At 40.6% G+C, this 20,823-nt stretch overlaps 2 protein-coding genes across 5 annotated transcripts in view; one reads left to right on the forward strand and one right to left on the reverse strand.

Moving 5' to 3' along the window:
- Positions 1–20,823, forward strand: part of GYS2 (glycogen synthase 2) — a 76,783-nt gene that overhangs the window by 53,817 nt on the left and 2,143 nt on the right. For 3 of the 4 annotated variants that reach the window (XM_081592238.1, XM_081592236.1, XM_081592240.1), the window contains 2 exons: positions 1,268–1,348; positions 3,755–4,168. In XM_081592238.1, the coding sequence (XP_081448364.1) occupies positions 1,268–1,348; positions 3,755–3,976 (303 nt within the window). In that variant the 3' untranslated portion in view covers positions 3,977–4,168. Of the gene's footprint in view, positions 1–1,267; positions 1,349–3,754; positions 4,169–20,823 lie in introns of those variants that run through there. The other variant, XM_081592239.1, reaches the window with a different exon arrangement.
- SPX (spexin hormone) lies at positions 10,243–19,285 on the reverse strand. The gene is made up of 5 exons (XM_081592241.1): positions 19,199–19,285; positions 18,931–18,988; positions 18,366–18,428; positions 16,510–16,593; positions 10,243–11,732 (listed from the first exon to the last, which is right to left on the reverse strand). The coding sequence occupies exons 1-5, from the start codon at positions 19,283–19,285 to the stop codon at positions 11,674–11,676; spliced, it is 351 nt and encodes a 116-aa protein (XP_081448367.1). The 3' UTR covers positions 10,243–11,673.

Raw genomic sequence — 20,823 nt, forward strand, 5'->3', positions numbered from 1 at the left:
GAGGACCCCTTTAAAGATCTCCGCTGGGTTATAAAAGATCTGATTTGAGTTGCCATCTATAAGGTCAATCTGTATCATCATTGTTAAGATCTCACTGATGTTCTCATGTACTTACTATGACTACTTTCAACTTGATGTGAATTTGCAAAGTCCTACCTCCAATTCTTTATATTTAGTTTGAGACCAGAACAGCCATTTCAGAGAGATCTAGCCATGATCTTACTAATTATTCTATCGCTAGGGCTTAACTTGATGCATTACAGGTATTGTTTCATGAAGATGAGGAAAACATCAAGAAGAAAGTCCCTGTTTTGTTTCACTCTAAGAGATAATATGATCACATTTCTCAACTACAATGGGGAGTGGGAATAATCTTGTTTCTCCAAATGACAGGTACAGGAAATACCTCCTTTCTATTCTGCAGTAAGTTTATAAATACTCAGAGATGTTCATACACCTTAGCACTGGATGATTTAATAAAAACTAAATTGACTTTGCCTTCGCATAATGTAACTGCTTAAATACTGCTGAACTCTGGCTGACAAATGACAGATGCAGCCATGAGCTGAGGATACACACACACTAATGCTGACAGTTATGCTTATTACCTGGAAGATTAATTTTACTGTCTTCATTTTATAATGAAAGCAGGATGATAAGGCACTTAGAAGTTATGTTTCTTTCTTAATATCTGAAACAGGATTTAAATCCATTTTGTCCGATTATTCAGGCCCCAACTTTTTTCCACACCATACTGCTTCTCTGTAGAATAAAGCCAGTGTTTTCAATCACCTTTGTGCTCAATTCAGAGTTCAAGTAAGAGTTCATTTACTTAGAAGGATGGCCTTCCCTTCAAATTTTTGGTAATATTTCTTTACTTATTCACTGAAAAATAATAAACCTGTAAGTTACCATATTTTAAAAATTATTTTTAATTGGAGGATAATTGCTTTACAATGTTGTGGTGCTTTCTGCCATAAAATGTGAATCAGCCATAAGTAAACATATATCCCCTCCTCTTGACCTTCCTCCCACCCCACCATCTCATCCCTTTAGGTTGTCACAGAGTACCAGGTTGAGTTCCCAATATTACACAGCAATGTCATGGTTTTTTGATTCTTAAGTTTAGGGTAACTAAAATCTGCCACTTTAAAATATATATATTTATAAGTGGGAGAATAAGATTTTATATAATAATTTGGCCACTGAGATATAAATATATAACTATAAATGTTTTTTTTAACCATGGATTGATTTTCTATCACAGTATTACCAGCATGCCAGGCACCTGACATTAAGCAGAGCCTTTCCAGAAAAATTCCACATGGAACCCACATCACCACCAACGGTAAATTGTTTATGTATTGTTTATTTGTTTTGAAAGCTAAATGGTTTATGTGTAGTAACTCCTTTTATTTGAAAGTAGCTAAATTCACAAATTATTGTACTTTTTCATAGTGTTGTAACAAAACAAATAGAGAAACTGACAAGTCAGACTATCTCTAAGCCCTCAATTCAGTTAGCCTATACCTAGGATCAGCAGTCAGCTACTTAATGTCACTGGAGAAGCACTTTCAAATGAAAACTCTCATGCTTTAGTGCCTGAAACTTCTCTGAGACATCAGTTTTTTTGAGACCTGTCCAAAAGTAAACTGGCCTACTTTCATCAGAAGTGAATTTGCTATCCAATGAGATGTTTAAATATTGGTTGATGACTCGATAAGAATAATAGAGAGACTTCAAGCACCATGGAAGAAATTGGACTAGATGACCATTTCTGTTTCATTCAGCCATGCCCACCAGGGAGTCTTCCTCTAAAGTCACCTTAGACATTTATATTCATGAGACTAGACTAGACTACTTGTCATCACATTTACCTAGAAGGAAACACAGCTCTAAGCAGAGCAGTATCAGACATTTCTCTTCAGTGGAATAAGTCCTTACAGTGGTCTACACAGCGGTCCAAGAGCTAAACTTCTCTGTCCCTCCCCACCAGGTGAACACTTAGGTGCAAAAAGATGAAACCCCTGCCGTTGGCCATGAGATCTATTTTAGCTTAGTAGTTCCATGCCCCACAAGAGCCAACATCTCGTGCAAATCTTCATTGATAAGCTTCTGTGGTCTCTGCAAGGATTGTGAGCAATTATAAGAGTCATCAAATTCAAGGATTTCTAAAAGCTAGAGATTTTCATCAAGTATTTATAGATACTCCAAATGTAGATGTAGTTTTTCAATCAGGAGTAATTTTTACCATAAACAATTTTGCCCAATACCTTATGTTCACCTTTATTTGGTGTTTGAGGACCAGATCTATAAAGCTAACCTGAGGTAAAATTTGCTAATAGAGAAAATGAAAGGGTTTCATAAATCCCTCGGTATATAAATTTCAGTTCCCATGTCCATGATTGTTTCAGTTCCCATATCCATGTCCTCAGAGTGACTTGCTTAGATTATTTAGAGGTGGTCACTGCCCTGAATGATAATTCGGCTATATTCATCCATTTATTCAACTAATTTAACTAAATAAGTATTGAGCTCCTATGCTAAGTATAGGACTCAGCTCTTTCTTTTTTTCTCGTTTTGTATTGCTTTCTGGTAAAGTATCAGAGTCTTGAAGTGATTGTACATATATGACATAATAGTGTCTAAAAATAGTTGAAATTCGGAATGACAAGTGCTGTTACATTTGTTTTCCTGATTGATGAAGCATCATGTTTTTCATCTTTGTTTCCCCAGTGGCATTAGGGTGTCTGTCCTATAGGTGGTGCTCAGTGTCTGTTTATCAAACGAGTTATCTCAGTGCATCTTAGGTAGAAGGGCAATTGATTAAAACCTAGTGATAAATGCTCATTGACTGAAATAAATGGAACTGGTGGAATTTCAAGGTCAACGAAGTGGCCTGGCTTCCAGGAATCTTTCTAGTGGTTGCTGTCCATGGATATCCAGGCTGCCCATGTTCTGCAGTTTGATTGAGTAAATCTCAAGGATGAAATAGAGACTGATAATCTCAACAGGGTATCATGGTAATAGATATTAAAGGCTCTCGGGTAGTCACAGCCAGATCATCCCAAAAATGATCGTACAAATATTAGCAAAAAGAAAATAGCCTACTTAATTATAATAAGGACACTGTCTCTGAGACATTGCTGAATGATTGTAGTTAAACATATTAATGTTTTCAGTTCAGTTCAGTCGCTCAGTCATGTCCGACTCTTTGTGACCCCATGGACTGCAGCACGATGTTTTAAATGTAGTTAAACCTAAACTGACCAAAAAGCCCCCACATTCACCCATGGATTAGTTTTTTCCAGATTTGAGAATTGTTACAGTTAGATCACAGTGAACATCTTGACTGGTCCAGGTCTGTAGAGGCTCTGAAAATATTCAGGTCTTCTGGAACCAATCTTTGCTCTACCATTTGCTGTATGACCTTGAGCAAATCATTTGGACCCCCTTGGACCCTCAATTTTCTTCTGTAAATGGGAGGAACGGGTCGGTTGGAGATTAAATAAGATCACACATACACATAGCACCTGGCACATTTCAGTGGTCCGTAAAATGAAGCTATTTATTTAACGAATCTCTCTTGAACTTGGTGGTACTAGAGTCAAATTAAATCAAAATTAATAGCCCCTGAACAGACCACAAAAAATATCCAACTGTGACTTTATTAAATGCACATGCCGAGTGTTTACCTCACTGAAAAATCAAGAGGTCGTTCTGATGTTTCGTGTCTCGTTTTTGGCCTTGGCAGACAGAAGGGTTTAAGTATCCCAGGCCTTCCTCGGTACCGCCTTCTCCTGCAGGGTCTCAGGCCTCCAGTCCACAGAGCAGCGATGCGGAGGATGACAGTGAGGATGAGAGATATGACGAGGAAGAAGAGGCCGAAAGGGATCGCTTAAATATCAAGTCGCCGTTTTCCCAGAGTCACGTTCCCCGTGGGAAGAAGAAGCAGCACGGAGAATACAAGAATTGAGTTCCACTCTGGTCCAACAGGCGAACTTAGTGAGCACACAGTGAGAATGATTACTGATAGAAATGGAAACACCACACGTTTCACTCTTCCTCTCAGTATTACAATGGGATTTATTCTCTGCCTAAAAAGTGGAAGGGGTAAAGTGAATGGCAATTTTGTAATTTATAATGAAATCCCAGTTATTTTCCCCAATTCCTTTTCTCCAGTCAATTTAGGTCATGAGAAAGAGTGTTAATCATAGGAAGAAGATCTGAAAGATGGTAACGATAACCCTATATGCGGGACAGAATGAGAGACACAGATGCATGGAACAATTTTATGGACTCTGAGGGAGAAGGTGAGGGTGGGACGTTCTGGGAGAATGGCATTGAGACATGTGTATTGTCATATGTGAAACAGAGCACCATTCCATGTTCGATGCATGTGACAAGGGCTCGGGGCCGGGGCAGTGGGATGATCCAGAGGGATGGGAGGGGGAGGGAGGTGGGTGGGGGGTTCGGGAAGGGGAACACATGTAAACCCATGGCTGATTCTTGTCAATGTATGGCAAAAACTATTACAATATTGTAAAGTAATTAGCCCCCAAGTAAAATAAATAAGTTTATTAAAAAAAAAAAAAAAAAAAAAAAATGGCTATTTTAAGCGGTAAGAATTTTCACTTCCTGATGTCGATTTTTAAATTATCATCACCATAACCCTTTGCTCAGTGTTTATACAGCTTCTATACCTGCTAAACAAGTCTGCCATCCCACCCCCAAAGGATTCTGACATTAGCCATGAATGTGTCCTACCTTTATATTTCAAATAATTTGGCCTTTAGTGATTATTTTTATTTTTCACATGAATCAGAACCATGAATTTAAGCTTACTTTTGCAGGCAATCAAATTCCATAAGACAATAGCTATCCAGCATCCACATCTTGCTATGTTAATCCATATGTACAAGGTCACTTCTCAAATTAATGGAAGGAAGATGTTATCTGTACTGTGCCACCTGACTATATCAGTTTTTTCTATTGTGTAAAAAGAAAGTCTTTTTGAAAACTTGGTTAGTCTTTCATAGGGGATAAATTGTTAAATCTATTTGAATAAATATATCAATATTTAAAGTTTAACTGCATTGATGTTTGTTTAAAATGTCTTGTTTAAAATTCTTTTAGGCATTTAAATAATATGTTCAAAAACACTTAACTATAAAATAGTGCCTTATGAAGGATAACATTAAAAACTATCTTTAAAAAATATTAGCAAAAGAAAATAGAGAGTCTATTATAATAAGAACAGTGTCTCTGAGACATTGTTGAATGGTTGTAGTTAAACATATTAACGTTTTGAATGTAGTTAAATCTAAATTGGCAAAAAACAAACAAAACCCCACATTCCCCTGTGGATTATTTTTCCATAACAGAGAATGCCTTGGTTGGCTTACTGGTTGGTCCAGGTCTGTAGAGGTTCTCTTTAGGTCTGCTCAATTTTGGGTTGTTGATGCCAATAAAAGAAGAGAAACAGAGACTTCTCTGGTGGCCCCTGTTTGGTTGAGAATGGTTGAGAGTGGTTGAAAATCCTCCTGCCAATGCAGGGGACATGGGTTCGATCGCTTGTCTGGGAAGATTCCACATGCCACGGCATAACTAAGCTCACGGGCCACAATTGCTGAAGTCCAAGCACCTAGAGCCCATGCGCCACAACAAAGGGAACCACTGCAAAGAGAAGTCCACGCACCACAAAGAAGAGTAGTCCCCACTTGCTGCTACTAGAGAAAGCCTGTGTGCAGCAATCATGACCCAGCACAGCCAAAAATAAATAAATAAATAACCTATAATTTTTAAAAAAGGGAAAGAAACAATGACAGTGTATCAGATCATACAGTTCAGTTCAGTTGCTCAGTCATGTCCAACTCTTTGTGATCTCATGGACTGCAGCACATCAGGCTTCCCTGTCCATCACCAACTCCTGGAGCTTACTCAAGCTCATGTCCGTCAAGTCAGTGATGCCACCCAACCATCTCATCCTCTATTGACCCCTTCTCCTCCTGCCTTCAATCTTGCCCAGCATCAGGGTCTTTTCCAATAAGTCAGTTCTTCGCATCAGGTGGCCAACGTATTGGAGTTTCAGCTTCAGCATCAGTCCTTCCAACGAACATTCAGGACTGATTTCCTTTAGGATGGACTGGCTTGATCTCCTTGCAGTCCAAGGGACTCTCAAGAGTCTTCTCCAACACCACAGTTCAAAAGAATCAGTTCTTCAGTGCTCAGCTTTCTTTATAGTCAAACTCTCATATCCATACATGACCACTGGAAAAACTGTAGCTTTGACTAGACAGACCTTTGTTGATCAAGTAACGTCTCTGCTTTTTAATATGCTGTCTAGGTTGGTCATAACTTTTCTTCCAAGGAGCAAGCGTCTTTTAATTTCATGGCTGCAGTCACCATCGGCAGTGATTTTGGAGCCCCAAAAGATAAAGTCTGTCACTGTTTCCATTGTTTCCCCATCCATTTGCCATGAAGTGGTGGGACAACATGCCATGATCTTAGCTTTCTGAAAGTTGAACTTTAAGCCAACTTTTTCACTCTCCTCTTTCACTTTCATCAGGAGGCTCTTTAGTTCTTCACTTTCTGCCATAAGGGTGGTGTTATCTGCATATCTGAAGTGATCGATATTTCTCCCAGCAATCTTGATTCCAGCTTGTGCTTCAACCAGCCCAGCATTTCTCATGATGTACTCTGCATATAAGTTAAATTAGTTAAAAGAAGAACTTCCAGATGTTCAATATGGATTTAGAAAAAGCAGAGGAACCAGAGATCAAATTGCCAATGTCCGCTGGATCATCGAAAAAGCAAGAGAGTTCCAGAAAAACATCTATTTCTGCTTTATTGACTATGCCAAAGCCTTTGACTGTGTGGATCACAACAAACTGTGGAAAATTTTTAAAGAGATGGGAATACCAAACCATCTGACCTGCCTCCTGAGATATCTGTTTGCAGGCCAAGAAGAAATAGTTAGAACTGGACATGGAACAACAGACTGGTTCCAAATAGGAAAAGGAGTACGTCAAGGCTGTATATTGTCACCCTGCTTATTTAACTTATATGCAGAGTACATCATGAGAAATGCTGGGCTGGATGAAGCTCAAGCTGGAATCAGATCATGCAAGACCAGTGGAAACTGAATTCCAGCCCCATCATTAGAGGAGAGTAGAAGAATGACAGATATCAGCAACATCTCAGACCAAAATGGAAGATCATGGCAAACTCCCTCACTTAGAGGTTTGTGGGGAAGGAAAATAAGTTACCTAGAGCCTGCTCCTTAAAAAATGCTCAATGGATTCCCACTAACCCAGCATCTGCAGAGCAGTTTGGAAAGCTCTGCAGAAGAGATTAGAAAAACAAAATATGAAATAGATTTGTATTACAATTCAAATACCCATATGCTGAAGCACCAGAAAGATCTCATGATAAAACTGGGTTTCACTCTTACAATAACCATGAAAATATATCCCTAGTAAAGTGATGTGATGTTGTGATGTGTGTATTCAAGTGATCCTCTTGATTGGTAAGTGGTTGAAAGCATGAACTCTATAGAAGCTATAACTTCTTAATATAAACCTTTAAAATTCAAGTTTTTAAATGAAAGACTAGTTTTCTGATTAGAAATGAGTACAAATGGTATAGGTCACAGGGAAAGACTGATTTGCAAACACTTGGCTTCCAGTGGCATGTGTAGGAATCAATTTCTACCCTGCATTTGGTCCATCCGACTCCAACCCCTTGCTCCAGGCACTTAGTTGTCATTTCCCCAAAACTGACAAAGTTCAGTGTTTAGCTGTTGTTTCCCCGAGCCTGACAAAACTCAGTCTTTAGCTGTCATTTTCCCAAGTTTGCCAAAGCTCAGTGAGGAACAATCAATGGGATCATTAGATGATTCTGTGCCTATCATAGTGCCTTATACACGATTTTAATGAAAGAAACAGAGATTTAAAAAATTGATGCTCTTAAAGAATGTATGTATAAAAAAAGAAAAATAAAGAATGTATGGGATTTCCATGGTAGTCCAGTTGTTAAGACTCCATGCTTCCAATGCAGGGGGTGTGGGTTCAATCCCTGGTTAGGGAACAAAATTCCCACATGCCATGGAGCGAAGCCAAAGAGAAAAAAAAGAATGTATGTATCCCTAAACTGGAGGTCAGGAACTATAGAAAATTGTGTGCTTGACCAGCTGACAGTAAGATTTTTTTTTTTATGCGCAACCCTTCCTTCTATGGTAGGAAGAAGGGTGAATAGAGCTGGCTTTACATATACAGATGGGAATATAAAGTATTACAAGTGCTATTCAAATAGCTTTTCAGGAGGTCTCAGAAGAGGGATTGGTTAAGTGTATACTTGAAGATATTCAAAGAGATGTCTTAGGGGGAGATTAAATTTCTCTTTAGTAATGTGGGAGACACGGTTGCCCATTTTACATTATGGTTGTAAGGATCAAATCAAATTGGACATGAACATTTCCTTAAGGAATTTATAGTCCAGTAAGAGGAAGCCAGCAAGTTGCATTCCCAATTGCCCTTTCTCCTGAGGCCAAGGTAAAATAATGTAACTTGGAGAAGGCACTGGCAACCCACTCCAGTACTCTTGCCTGGAAAATCCAATGGATAGAGGAGCCTGGTAGGCTGCAGTCCATGGGGTCGCTAGGAGTCGGACATGACTGAGCGACTTCACTTTCACTTTTCCGTTTCATGCACTGGAGAAGGAAATGGCAACCCACTCCAGTGTTCTTGCCTGGAGAATCCTAGGGACGGGGGAGCCTGGTGGGCTGCCATCTATGGGGTCGCACAGAGTCGAACACGACTGAAGCGACTTAGCAGCAGCAGCAGCAGGGTTGGTAGGATATAGACTTTTATTTCTCATCAGCAGGTAAAGAAGAAATGCTACTTGGAGGTAACCTGTTAGGACCTATCTCCTTCTTTCCTTGCTTAGGATTACCATGGTGATGTGGGGATTGGGGGAGAGAAGACATCCACTGGGGAAACCCAGGGAAACAGAAGATAATTGAGAGCCAAGTAGCAACAGGGGAAGAAGGATATAGAGGCAAAGAGGGCCAGAGCATGGATGGTATGAAAATGGCTGCAGGGCCAATTCAGAAGTGGGGTATTTTAGGCCATGGATATGGACAAGAGGCAAATATTTCCCAATTTTAAAGTACAAGCTATACAAACCTATTTGGAAGGCCGGAATAGAGACGCAGACGTAGAGAATGGACTTGTGGACATGAGGGGCAGGGGGAAGGGGAGGGTGGAATGAATTGAGAGGTGAGATGAGTTACTCAAAGGGAGGTGGGATGAACTGAGAGAGTAGCACTCATATATATACTTACCATGTGCAAAATAGATAGCTAGTGTGAAGTTGCTATATGATGACCTAGAGGTGTGGGATGGGGGGTGGTAGGAGGGAGGCTGAAGAGGGGGGATATATGTGTGTGTGTATATATATATATATATATATACACATACATATATATATATATAGAGAGAGAGAGAGAGAGAGAGGATTCACTTTGTTGCACAGCAGAAACTAACACAACATTATAAAGCAACTTTGTATGCATGCGTGCTAAGTTGCTTCAGTTGTGTCCAATTCTTTGCAACCATACGAACTGTAACCTTCTAGGCTCCTCTGTCCATGGGATTCTCCAGGCAAGAATACTGAAATGGGTTGCCATATCCTTCTCCAGGGATAAAGCAACTATACTCAAATTTTTTAAAAAGTAAAGCAGGAGGTTGAAAATTCTGAAAAATTATAAATAAAATACAAGTCATACAATGTGAAAAATTTTGACCACTGATCACTTGATAAACTGAAAAGACAGAAATAAAGAGAATTGCAAAGACACTCCAGGAGAGATAGAAAGTTATAGCAAACCAGGCATAAGGGTCTTTATCCAACTACTGTGTTAATGAGCACATCTTTATAGCAGAAGAATGTTCAGGAAATTCAAATACTTCTAATATTGGAGCTGATAATATTTTAAAGCTGTTGGCCATTTAGACAGCTTTTAAAAGCTCTGTTTTAGTGGGAAATGCTTGAGATTGTTCTAGGTGGAAGAATTACTTTGTAAGATAGACTTTAAATGTATCCTGCAGATAGACATAGTATTTAAGTAGTTCAAACGTGCAAGTCTATGTCAGGTGAGTAAATAATTCTCAATAGACTGGACATTTATACTGTCTAGAAAATCCACTTTAAAATCAAATAATAATTATTGACAGGTGTCTATTATAATGCCACAAAGAATTTTTTAATGCTAGCATATTAAGTTTTTGGCAGAGATCTGGGTTACATTAACTTGAAAACAGTTTCATTATTCAATTATGAAATGAGATACAGACAAATCTTACATATAGGGTAGGGTTTTGTTTACTTAATACAGTAAAACTATAATTCCAAGTTACAGAGACATTCATACAATGATATTCTTTACCTACTCACTAATAGCTTATATACTGATGATAATAAGAATTGACAATGCTTTCCATTTATGAAAATTACCAGTAACAACTTTCAATTAATTAAGTCAGAAATAATTAACATGCTGGTCATACTGTAATTCCAAATAAATATACTATATGCTTGCTGTAAGTAGTGCATACTTTATTTTTCAGACAGTCCTGAAAAACTGTTGACTTTATAGTTAACTTTAAAAACTGAATAAGGCATAGTGTCATGCACTTACATTCTCGGGGGGTCTTGATGTTATGTTTTAATGCAAATAAAGTCTAGTGCATGCTCAGTTTCTCAGTCATGTCTGACTCTTTGCAACCCTGTGAACTGCAGCCTGCCAAGCTCCTCTGTCCTTGAGATTTCTCAGGCAGGAACACTGGAATGGGTTGCTATTTCCTCCTCCAGGGGCAAATAAAGCCTAAAGTTCTAGACAGCGTAAGCAATCTTTGAATCTGTTTAGCCAGGGAAAATGGCTCTAAAAAAAATGATTCATTTCTTTTGTACAGTATATCCAGGAGTGGAGTGTGTTTCCATCTTATTTTCCAGTAATTTTTAGATCCTCGTTTCTAAACTGAATTCAGGGAAATCCCCAGAGAGCAGAGGGGGAGCACCCCGCTGTAGAACCTTCCACTGGCTCCTGCCTCACCAAGGGTCCCCTCCCTCAGCAACCACAGTGTCGTGTCTGATCACAGGGCTTCTTCCCAGTCATCCCCCCTGCTTCCCTTCCTGACAACTCACCTCTCCTGGATACTAACAATCACATTTCACTCTTTCCCATCCTCCCATGCTTCCCACCTCTCTCTCCTTGGAGGTGAGGAACGGGGGAAAGGAGAGGAGATTCACTGTTGAGTGCTAAGACAATGCAAGTGGGTAATAAAAAGGAAAAAAAACAACAACTAAGAATGATTAAATCAAGATGGGTATTGTAACAAAAAGAAGGAACACTCTAAAGAGTCTTCAGCCTAATAACTATAAATGGGATAAATTCAAGAGTAAGATACCAGGTGATCTAAACAGGACCTGAAGTCATGGAAGCAAGCAGTGATGTTCTAAGAACACAGCATCACTTTAGCTTCTGGAAGAAAAAAACTGGCTGCACATGTTCCTAAGATTACAAATGAAGGAAAAAGGATCCACAGGCTTTATTCACATGGCTCATGTTTTCAACAAGAATAGAATGATAATTGAATGGAATCTGGTATATTTTCACCAGTTTAGAAGACTGTCTTCTAGGAATCTGGTTTGATCCAAGTTTTCTTCTCTAGCTGTAAGGGAAAAAAAATACATAACATAAACACATCCTGTTTTTTTTTTCAAGAAGAAGACACAAGATGAAGAGAACTTCAGGAAGTAAACATTTGATTTTCCCCTTTACATTATGCCCTCTACTAGGGAATGCCCCCTAATTGGATTCTGATTGATTTTGTTACAAAATTTCCTCCCTTAGCTTGGGACCCATCAGAGAATTCATTATCTAACATGTGGGTCTCCACAGTGAATGAATTTACATGGTGTGTTTAGTAGAAATCCACAAAGGCCACGTGTGTTTCTCTAAATATGCCTCGTGTCTAAAATATTCACTAGTAGAACCATGCACTTGCATCAAGGTATTGTTTCTATGCTTGCATGCATGCTAAGTTGCTTCAGTCATGTCCGATTCTGTGCAACCCTATGGACTGTAGCCTGCCAGGCTCCTCTGTCCATGGGACTCTCCAGGCAAGAATACCGGAGTTGGTTGCCACGACTTCCTCCAGGGGATCTTCTGATCCATCTCCTGCACTGGCTGGCAGATTCTTTACCACTAGCACCACCTGGGAAGTCCCACTGTTTCTATATTTCCTGTTAAAATGCCCTTTGGTTAGGAAAGATGCCAAAGGAACACATATTCTCTTATTGGTTGAACTAGAGGCCTGGGGTGGAAGGAAGACAAAAAGAAGGGACACTTGTTAGCTGGATGGGATTGCAAAACTTCGTGGCAGGAGGAATCACCTCTTGTGTGAGAATAGCAGACAAGAGGACACTAGGTTCCTAGAATTAAAACTGGGTCTAAGGTCTGAAATTGACAATGGGGAAGGGAGAGGAAGTCATCAGAGGCAAAATTTCACTGTTCATTTTGTCTAAGGTCATCTCTAGAGAAAACCACTTTCCCCTAGTTAGTTACATTATAGTTGGAATATCTGAGTTAGTTTAACCTGAATTGCTACCAAACTTCAAAGTACTGCAGATAATCAGCTGCTCTATTTATTCTTTAAATTAAAACATTAAAAAAAATTATTATAGTGTTAGTTTCTTCTGTATAGCAAAGTGAATCGGTTACACATATACATGTATCCACTTCTTTTCCCATATAGGTTATTACAGAGTATTGAGTAGAGTTCTCTGTGCTATACAGTAGGTCCTTATTAGTTATCTGTTTCATATAGGGTAGTGTGTATTTAAAGGAAAGGAAAAAAAGCCAAGAAAGGAATCATCCCTGTATATCCTCCATTAAAATAATAATCCACTACTTAAAATAAGGGCTTCCCTTGTGGCTCAGCTGGTAAAGAATCCGCCGGCAATGTGGGAGACCTGGGTTCAATCCTGGGTTGGGAAGATCCCCTGGAAAAGGGAAAGGCTATCCACTCCAGTATTCTGGCCTGAAGAATTCCCATGGGGTCGCAAAGAGTCAGTCCAAATCATATCTAGGGACTTCAGAATAAAAATATAAAGGTGAACACTGATTGATCTATCATGTAAGAATCCAAAATTTCCCATCAATTTAGACTAATAAAATTTTGTTTTCTAATTTCATCATCAGAGACAAGCCACTTCAGAAACTTAAAGAACTAAAAATTTGAATTTATTTTTCCAAAAGACTTGAAATGGAGACCTAGAGTCAAATCCTTCTGTAGTTTCTAATGAAGATCCTTCTCTTCCTCTTTATTTTTTAAAAAATACTTATTTATTTATTTGGCTGTGCTAGGTCTGAGTTGTGGCATGTGGGATCTAGTTCCCTGACCAGAGGCCCCCTGCCTTGGGAGCTCCAAGTCTTAGACACTGGACTGTCAGGGAAGTTTCGCTTCTCTTTCTCTTTAAAACAAGCTCTCCTTTCTCCCTTCCAGCTCACTTTCCTTTCTGGCTCTGCAAATCTTCCCAGCAGTGAAATCTCAGACTTCATGATCCACTCATTTCAACTTGTGCTGTCCTCCTACTGACTGCAAAAATCAGTAAGAATGCCAAATGTTGGATGCAGCATTTTCTACCCATGACTCAACTATTTCTGAAGGCCATGCCAGCAAGTGTCCACTTTCTCTTAACTGTGCAGTCTAATTTCCTTTCCCAAATTCCCTCCAAACAAGATTTCAGAATGGGCACAGCAGCAGTAAATCATACCACTGGGCAGGGCGAGGGAAAGATTTGTGAACCGTAATTTATTTTATTATTATTTAATTGAAAAAAATTTAAATTGGAGTATAACTGTGTTAGTTTCTGCTGTATAGTGTAAATCAGCTATAAGTATACATATATCGCCTCCCTCTTGAGCCTCCCTCCCACACCCCCATCCCACTCCTCTTTAACGACCCTTCCTAACCAACACAATCTTCCTCCTCCTTTGATTTCTGTACTAAGCATTCTGCTATATTTGATATAGTTCCCTGTGCTATACGGTAGGACCTGGTTGCTTATCCATTCTCTTTTATGCTTTTAGCAAATAGTTACCCTGTGTTATCTGCTTTAGTTTCTCATTGACTCCCCTCTTCAGCCTTCCTCTTATTGCCTTCATTTCAGAGATGGCAAGAGTTACAGATTCCCACAGCCCTTAGTTAAACTCCCCATATCACTTCTTACTAACCGCGTGGCCTTAGGAAAGGATCTACACCCCAGAAAGTTTCAGTTTTCTGAGCTACAAGGATGACATTAACATCTGACACACAGTAGATGTTCTCATATTGTAGCTATTGTTCCCGCTCTGATGGTTACCTTATAAGCCATAACCATCTTCCTTTACCATGTTCCCTCTCTGCTAAAAATCCATAGACCATGTGATTAATTCTCAGATGAAGAATCAGCTACCTCCTGTTTCTCAGCCGAGTTCTAGTATGTTCCTGCCTCCTGAGAGTGGGCAAGCTACTCAATCTTTCTGTGCTTCTATTTCCTCATCTGTCAAGTATGGATGATAATGGTGGGTGATCCTAAGAGGTAATTCACTTATTATGGATGAATGAATTATTAATAAATGTATTGGGCTTCCCAGGTGGTGCTAGTGGTAAAGAATCTGCCTGCCAATGCAGGAGATGCTGTCTTAACCACTGGACCACCAGGTAGTCCTTCTCCTTTTTGCTTTTTTGCTTAATCTGCTTTTTTCTCTATCTGCCACAGTGCCTGGCACCTAGCAGACATCAATGCAGATTTGCTGAATTAAGTAGTATAATCTCCTCCACGCAACCAAGTCAACCCCCACCTTGCTCTGAGTTCAAAAGACCTCTTTATCCCTGTCTCTTCCATTTGCTTCTTGTAGGGTTGTTTTTGTTTTTCCACAACAAAGCCATAAGTTTGAAGCTAGAAAGAACCTCCTGCTGTCTTCCTTTCCTTGACATCACCCATCCAATCAATACCAGGCAGTGAGCACAGGGTTTTCTTCATCAGTATAAGTGTCAGAGCAGCAGGCCAGCAGTTTGTGCTCTGACCACCAGAGAACTTTCCAGGTGGCGCAGTGGTAAAGAATCCACCTGTCAATTCAGGAGATGCCAGTTTGATCTCTCAGTCAGGGAGATCCCTGGGAGGAAAAAATGTCAACCCACTCAAGTTTTCTTGCCTGGGAAATCCCATGGACAGAGGAGTCTGGTCGGCTACAGTCCATGGGGTCACAGAGTCAGGCACCACTGAGCACACGCTACTCACTGTATTTTTTTTAATACATTTTATCATTTAAATCATATCATAAATATGGCATCATTACAGTTTTTGAGAGCAAAACGTCTAGGTCTATTTATTATGCTTTGATGACCTCTACTGTTAATACTAATAAAAAATTACATACTTTGTTTCATTTGGCTCTTAGAGCAACCCTGCCCATGGATGTCATTATTCCATTTTACCAATAATGACACTAAGGCCACCCAGATAGGAAAACAGTCAGGCCAGGATTTGAACCCAGTCCTGTTATATTCCAAAGTCCAGGCTAATGTGTTACAATGCAAATAGTGGTTTTAATGCCACATGGACAGAGAGTCTCTATCTGAAGATCACACCTAATCCTGGCATGCAAGAAGCTGTATGTGCATGCTCGGTTGCTCAGTCATGTCCGACTCTTTGCGACCCCGGGGACCGTAGTCTACCAGGTTCCTCTGTCCATGGGAGTTTTCAGGAAAGAATACTGGAGTGGGTTGCCATTTTCCTCCTACAGGGGATCTTCCCAACCCAGCGATCGAACCTGAGTCTCCTTGTGTCTCCTGCACTGCAGACAGGTTCTTTACCCACTGAGCCACTGGGAAAATCCAAGAAGTTGAATAGTGAAACACAAATCACACAGGTTTAGCATTTAGCATCAGAACTAGCCCGTATCTCTTAGGGTGAACCATAAGAAACCGCCCTGTTTGTAAGTTAAAAATGAATGATTTTGAGTTTGAGTAAGCTCTGGGGGAAAAAAAAAAAAAAAAAAAATGAGTGATTTTCAGCTATTTCATTTGCTTCAAATTTTAATAGCAAGTAATTGGATTTGTGATTACTTGGCCTCAGTTTTTTCAAATATAAAATAATGAAGTTGGAGTCTCTAGGGTTCTAAGAGGAATAAAAGCTCCAAAAGGCTATGGATTATGGAATTAACATGAAATCCCATCATCTCATCAAGGACATGTGTTTATATTCTTGGGACTCACTATAACGAGAAATATGGTACTCTGTAAATAATAAACGTCTATGTGAATTTCTGATGGCCTGGGCAACTGTTAATTATTTTTTAAAATCTAAATAAATAAAAGCAACTTTGTTGTACTCAATACAGAATCTCCAAAGCACTCAAAGCTTCTCTGTCTTGCAGTTAAGAGTTCACTATGCTTGTACCTTCTTGTGGTTTCTGCAGAAAAGCCAATAGTACAGCTGCCGCCTCTGGAAGAGTTAGTTGTTGGGAATTTGGGCTTCGTCTTTCTGGAGAAATGAAAAAACATATACAGATTCTATTAGCATTTAAACATCATATAAGTAAGTAACTGTTAGTTGCTCAGTCGTGATAAACTCCACAACCTCATGGAGCCCACCAGGCTCCTCTACCCATGGGATTCCCCAGGCAAGAATACCGGAGTGGGTTGCCATTCCCTTCTCCAAGGCATCTTCCTGACCCCAGGATAAAATCCTGGTCTCCTGCAGTGCAGGCAGATTCTTTACCATCTGTCACCAGGGAATCCTAAATATTCATATAGATACGTCTTATCCCACTATGCTATAATACTAGAAAAATCTCTGTGAAATAACTTTTTGATTGCTCAGCAAAGAGCCCTTTGCACAGACCGATTTTTACAAGTTGAAACATTTCACACTTTCCTTGGACATTACTTACAATTGGTTATATTGTGTATGACAGGGAATGGAAGAGAATTTAAACCATATACTACAGCAAATTTCACTAAAGCAAGGAGGATTAAGATAAAGAGCCAGGAGGAATTTTCCCCCTCAGAGATTAAAATGGGATGCCTGAGTGGAAAAGTTTAGACGGGACTCTGCCTGGAGTCTGATCTCTGGGTCAGGAAGATCCCCTGGAGGAGGAAATGGCAACTCACTCCAGTATTTTTGCCTGGAGAATTCCATGGACAGAGGAGCCTGGTGGGGTTGCAAGAGTCAAACACAACTGAACAACTCACACACACACACACACACACACACTGCCTGGTCAAACACAACTGAACAGCTCACACACACACACTGCCTGGTCAAACACAACTGAAGAACACACACACACACACACACACACACACACACACACACACACACACACACACACACACACACACACACACACACACACACACACACACACACACACTGCCTGGAGTCTACTTCTTTCTTATTCCTTCCAAAGCAGTTTGAGAAAATAATCTACCTTCTTGGCCACATATACGGCAATTATTTGACTGAAAGAGAATCTGAAAAATATTCAAAACTATTTCAAACCGAAGTTGATGGAAGACAAACCATCCTGATTCAACACAAACCATGATTTTGGGGGATTTACTGAAGTGGGAAAACAAACCTTACCATCCTACAGTAAATAAGGTGCCGGCTTGAAGAAGATAAACCAAAATTTGATAGGTTTTGGTTTTGATAAGCACATAGGTGCTCAACACAGTGGTATGTTTCAAAACGAGTAGACTTGGTAATTTTTAGCAATCTTAAATGTTTATCAAAATGAATGATATTGATGATATTGCTATTTTTTAACCCAGCGGAGTGGAAAGTTTATCATGAACGAGTCTCCGGCTCCATCCTTAAAGGCCCCCCACTTCTTCACTATTTCTGGCTTTGAAACTTTTGATAGTTCTTTTCAGTAATAAAATAGAGGCGTTCGAAGTTTTCAGGCAAATCACTATTTTAATAATGATGATGATAACATTGGTAACAACAGCGTTTAAAGGAAATCTTGTCAAGACCCTGCGTTAAACACATTTCTAGGGGCAGGCGCACAGCTCTCATACCCACTCTGAGCTCTCCGCCCTACCCCCGAACCCGGCACTCCCTCCATCCCCGGCTGTCTGGAGCGGAACTCCGGCTCCCGCCACCGGATCTCTATCCTTAAGGTCACCGGGGCCGGGCGGGGCCGGCTCTCCCTCGGGCGGCCCGGGAGCCCGCCTTCCAGGGGCAGAGTGCGCCTTCCCGACCCGCGCCGTCTTCTCGCGCCCGCGGCCTCCTGGCTCCCGCGCACTCACCGAGCGGCAGCCGGTCGGAGAGGTCCTTCCTTCGGCTCTGGTCGGAAAGGAAACGGCGCCCCTCTGCCAAGGCGAGACAAGGGCTCAGCGCCCGCCCGGCCCGGCCGATCGGAGTTTCCGGACCAGGAGCGGGCGAGCCGGGGCGGCGAGGCCTGGTGCTCCCACCCGGGGCGCGCGGGGCTGCGGGGCTCCGGGGCTCCGGCCCCCCGTCGCGGATGGGGGAGGAGACCACCGGGAAAGCCTGCGCGCCTCCCCGGCGCTTCGGAGGGGGCGGCGGTCTAGCTCACCAGCCAGGGCGGTGTGCCTGGGAAATCCCAATCTTCCTTTGAGCAAGAGCCCACTACCTTCCGGTTCTGGTTGGAGGATTTCTGATTATCCTCCCCACCCCACCTCCGACCCCACCCCCGACCTTTCTCCTTGATTATCTGAGACCAGGATGACCTCAATTATTTATGGGAACAAACTGGATAGGATTCTCTCCCCGCACGGATCTGTCCCACGGATTCATGCGCCCCTCAGGCTCTCCCTTTACCCCTGTCAGAAGGGCAAAGTGGTTGGAACATACGTGCACCCTTCAGGTAGAGCATAGCTTGAGGAGTCCAGTTCCTTCTCTCCAAGAGTCTCTACAACCCAAGAGGAGGAAAGCAGTTAGTGAGGCTTTGCTGCCCAGCCCAGCATTAGAAATAAACGAGAAGGGAGGGGAGGGAACGAAAGAAACGGAAGGGAAGGAAGGAGAAGAAAGAAGGAAAAGAAGGGAAGAAATAGAGGGGAGGAAGAAGGAAGGAAGGAAGTACCCAGCGCATAGAGGAGCCCCAATTTTTGCTTGTGATTACCTGCGGAGCACTGTTGCAATTTCCCATGAAAGAAAACACCAGGAAGAGGGTCAAGGTCATTACCACCAGACTTTTGAATCCCTGCATGAAAAGATCAAAGTCATTTCTGTGCCTATAGAATCTTCTACTTTTTTCCTTGGCTCCTGGACAGTTACAACCCCCCCCCTTTTTTTTGCTATATTCTGTTTTAACACTCAGAGTGTGGGGGAGAAGGGAGTTCCCCAGTTTATCATCTAGTTAATTCACAAAGAGATCTTTTTAAAAAATTATTTAGAAATATTTTATTTTAATTATTTAACACAAACGAGGATTTAAGAGAATAAGTGAATTTTTTTCTTTGTAAAATCAAATGAATCTGATATTTTAAGTGCATAATATTTGACTCTGAAAGACATTAAACATGAAAGAGTTAAAAAAAACTATACAGCTTTTTATAAAATAGCTAAAAAGTCTCAAATAAAACTTTTCCTTACCTTCATGTTCTGCACCTTTCCAGAAGCTGCGGTAACTAGAACTTAGCCTGTGAGTTTTCTAAATCTTGTTCTGAGAATGGGGCTTTTAAATCTTAGTGTCAAGGATCCCTCCTGATGTTGCATAGAATTGGTGTCTGCAGGGACTTCCTGTCAATCTTCAAGATTGAGAGCATCTGATGACTCCTCCAGGGAGATTCAGTTGCAGGAAGTGGAAAAATGATTGATGGGTGAACATCATTTACTGCCCACATCAGCCAGGAGATATTCTGAGTATATCAGCATCATAACCTTTGGTTTTCTTACTAGCTTTTCAAGGCATTATTATTATTATTATTATTAAAGAGAATGTTTAATAACCTCAGGCAGAATCAAAAGTAAATGAACAAAACTTGTCTTAGATAACTAGCTATCAAGTTATCACCAATGAGTAAAGATGAGTCATTTGGATAGGAATGAAAAGGTTAGGGAATCTCAATGGAATATGACATCAGTCATTCACTTAATTATCAATTCAGTTATTTAACAAATATTTATGGAATGCCTACTGTGTATCAGACATCCCATGGGACAAAAACATGAATAAAAAAGACAAGTTTCTGCTTTGATATTGCTTCTAGTCAGGGGAGAAACACTCCAAACTAGTAAATAAGATAATTTCAGAATTTTAAAATGGTTTATAAAGGAAAAGTAAGCAAGATAAGGTAATGAGGTGATAAGGTAAGTGGTGGGCTAGTTCAGGGAAGGTAAAAATCAAAAGGGATCTGGAAGGATAAGGTGGAGTCAGAATGGAATAAGCTGGCATGGATTTAGTATTGCTGACATTCTAGGCTGAAGAAAAATGCAAAATCTTGGGATGGCAAAGAGCTTGGCTTGTTTGAAGAACAGGAAGGTGATCAATGGAGCAAAGTTGTGTGGGGGTCTGCAGAGGGTGCTATGAATTGAGGATGGAGAGGAAGAAATGGGCTAGTTCACATGGAAATTTGGGAATAAGAAAAAGATGATGATGGCTTAGACTAGGGGAGTGCTTGTAGGGAATGGAGAGCTGTAATGAATTTGGGTGGTAGAAAATATGGACTTGTGGATAAATGGGATATAAGAGTTTAGGAAAAAGAAATCTAGGAAGATTCTGAGATTTTTGGCTTAAACACCAGA

Source organism: Giraffa tippelskirchi, chromosome 4, assembly GCF_054371585.1.
Source record: "Giraffa tippelskirchi isolate mGirTip1 chromosome 4, T2T-mGirTip1v1.2.pri, whole genome shotgun sequence".
In the NCBI taxonomy this organism is placed as follows: Eukaryota; Metazoa; Chordata; class Mammalia; order Artiodactyla; family Giraffidae; genus Giraffa; species Giraffa tippelskirchi.

What these genes read in the sequence shown, in the direction of transcription:
- SPX (XM_081592241.1), bottom strand. Translation starts at nt 19,285, where the DNA reads ATGCAGGGATTCAAAAGTCTGGTGGTAATGACCTTGACCCTCTTCCTG. An exon ending in ATTGCAACAGTGCTCCGCAG is followed by an intron (nt 18,989 to 19,198) that starts GTAATCACAAGC and finishes CTTGGGTTGTAG; the next exon opens with AGACTCTTGGAGAGAAGGAA. An exon ending in CTCCGACCGGCTGCCGCTCG is followed by an intron (nt 16,594 to 18,365) that starts GTGAGTGCGCGG and finishes TCATTTCTCCAG; the next exon opens with AAAGACGAAGCCCAAATTCC.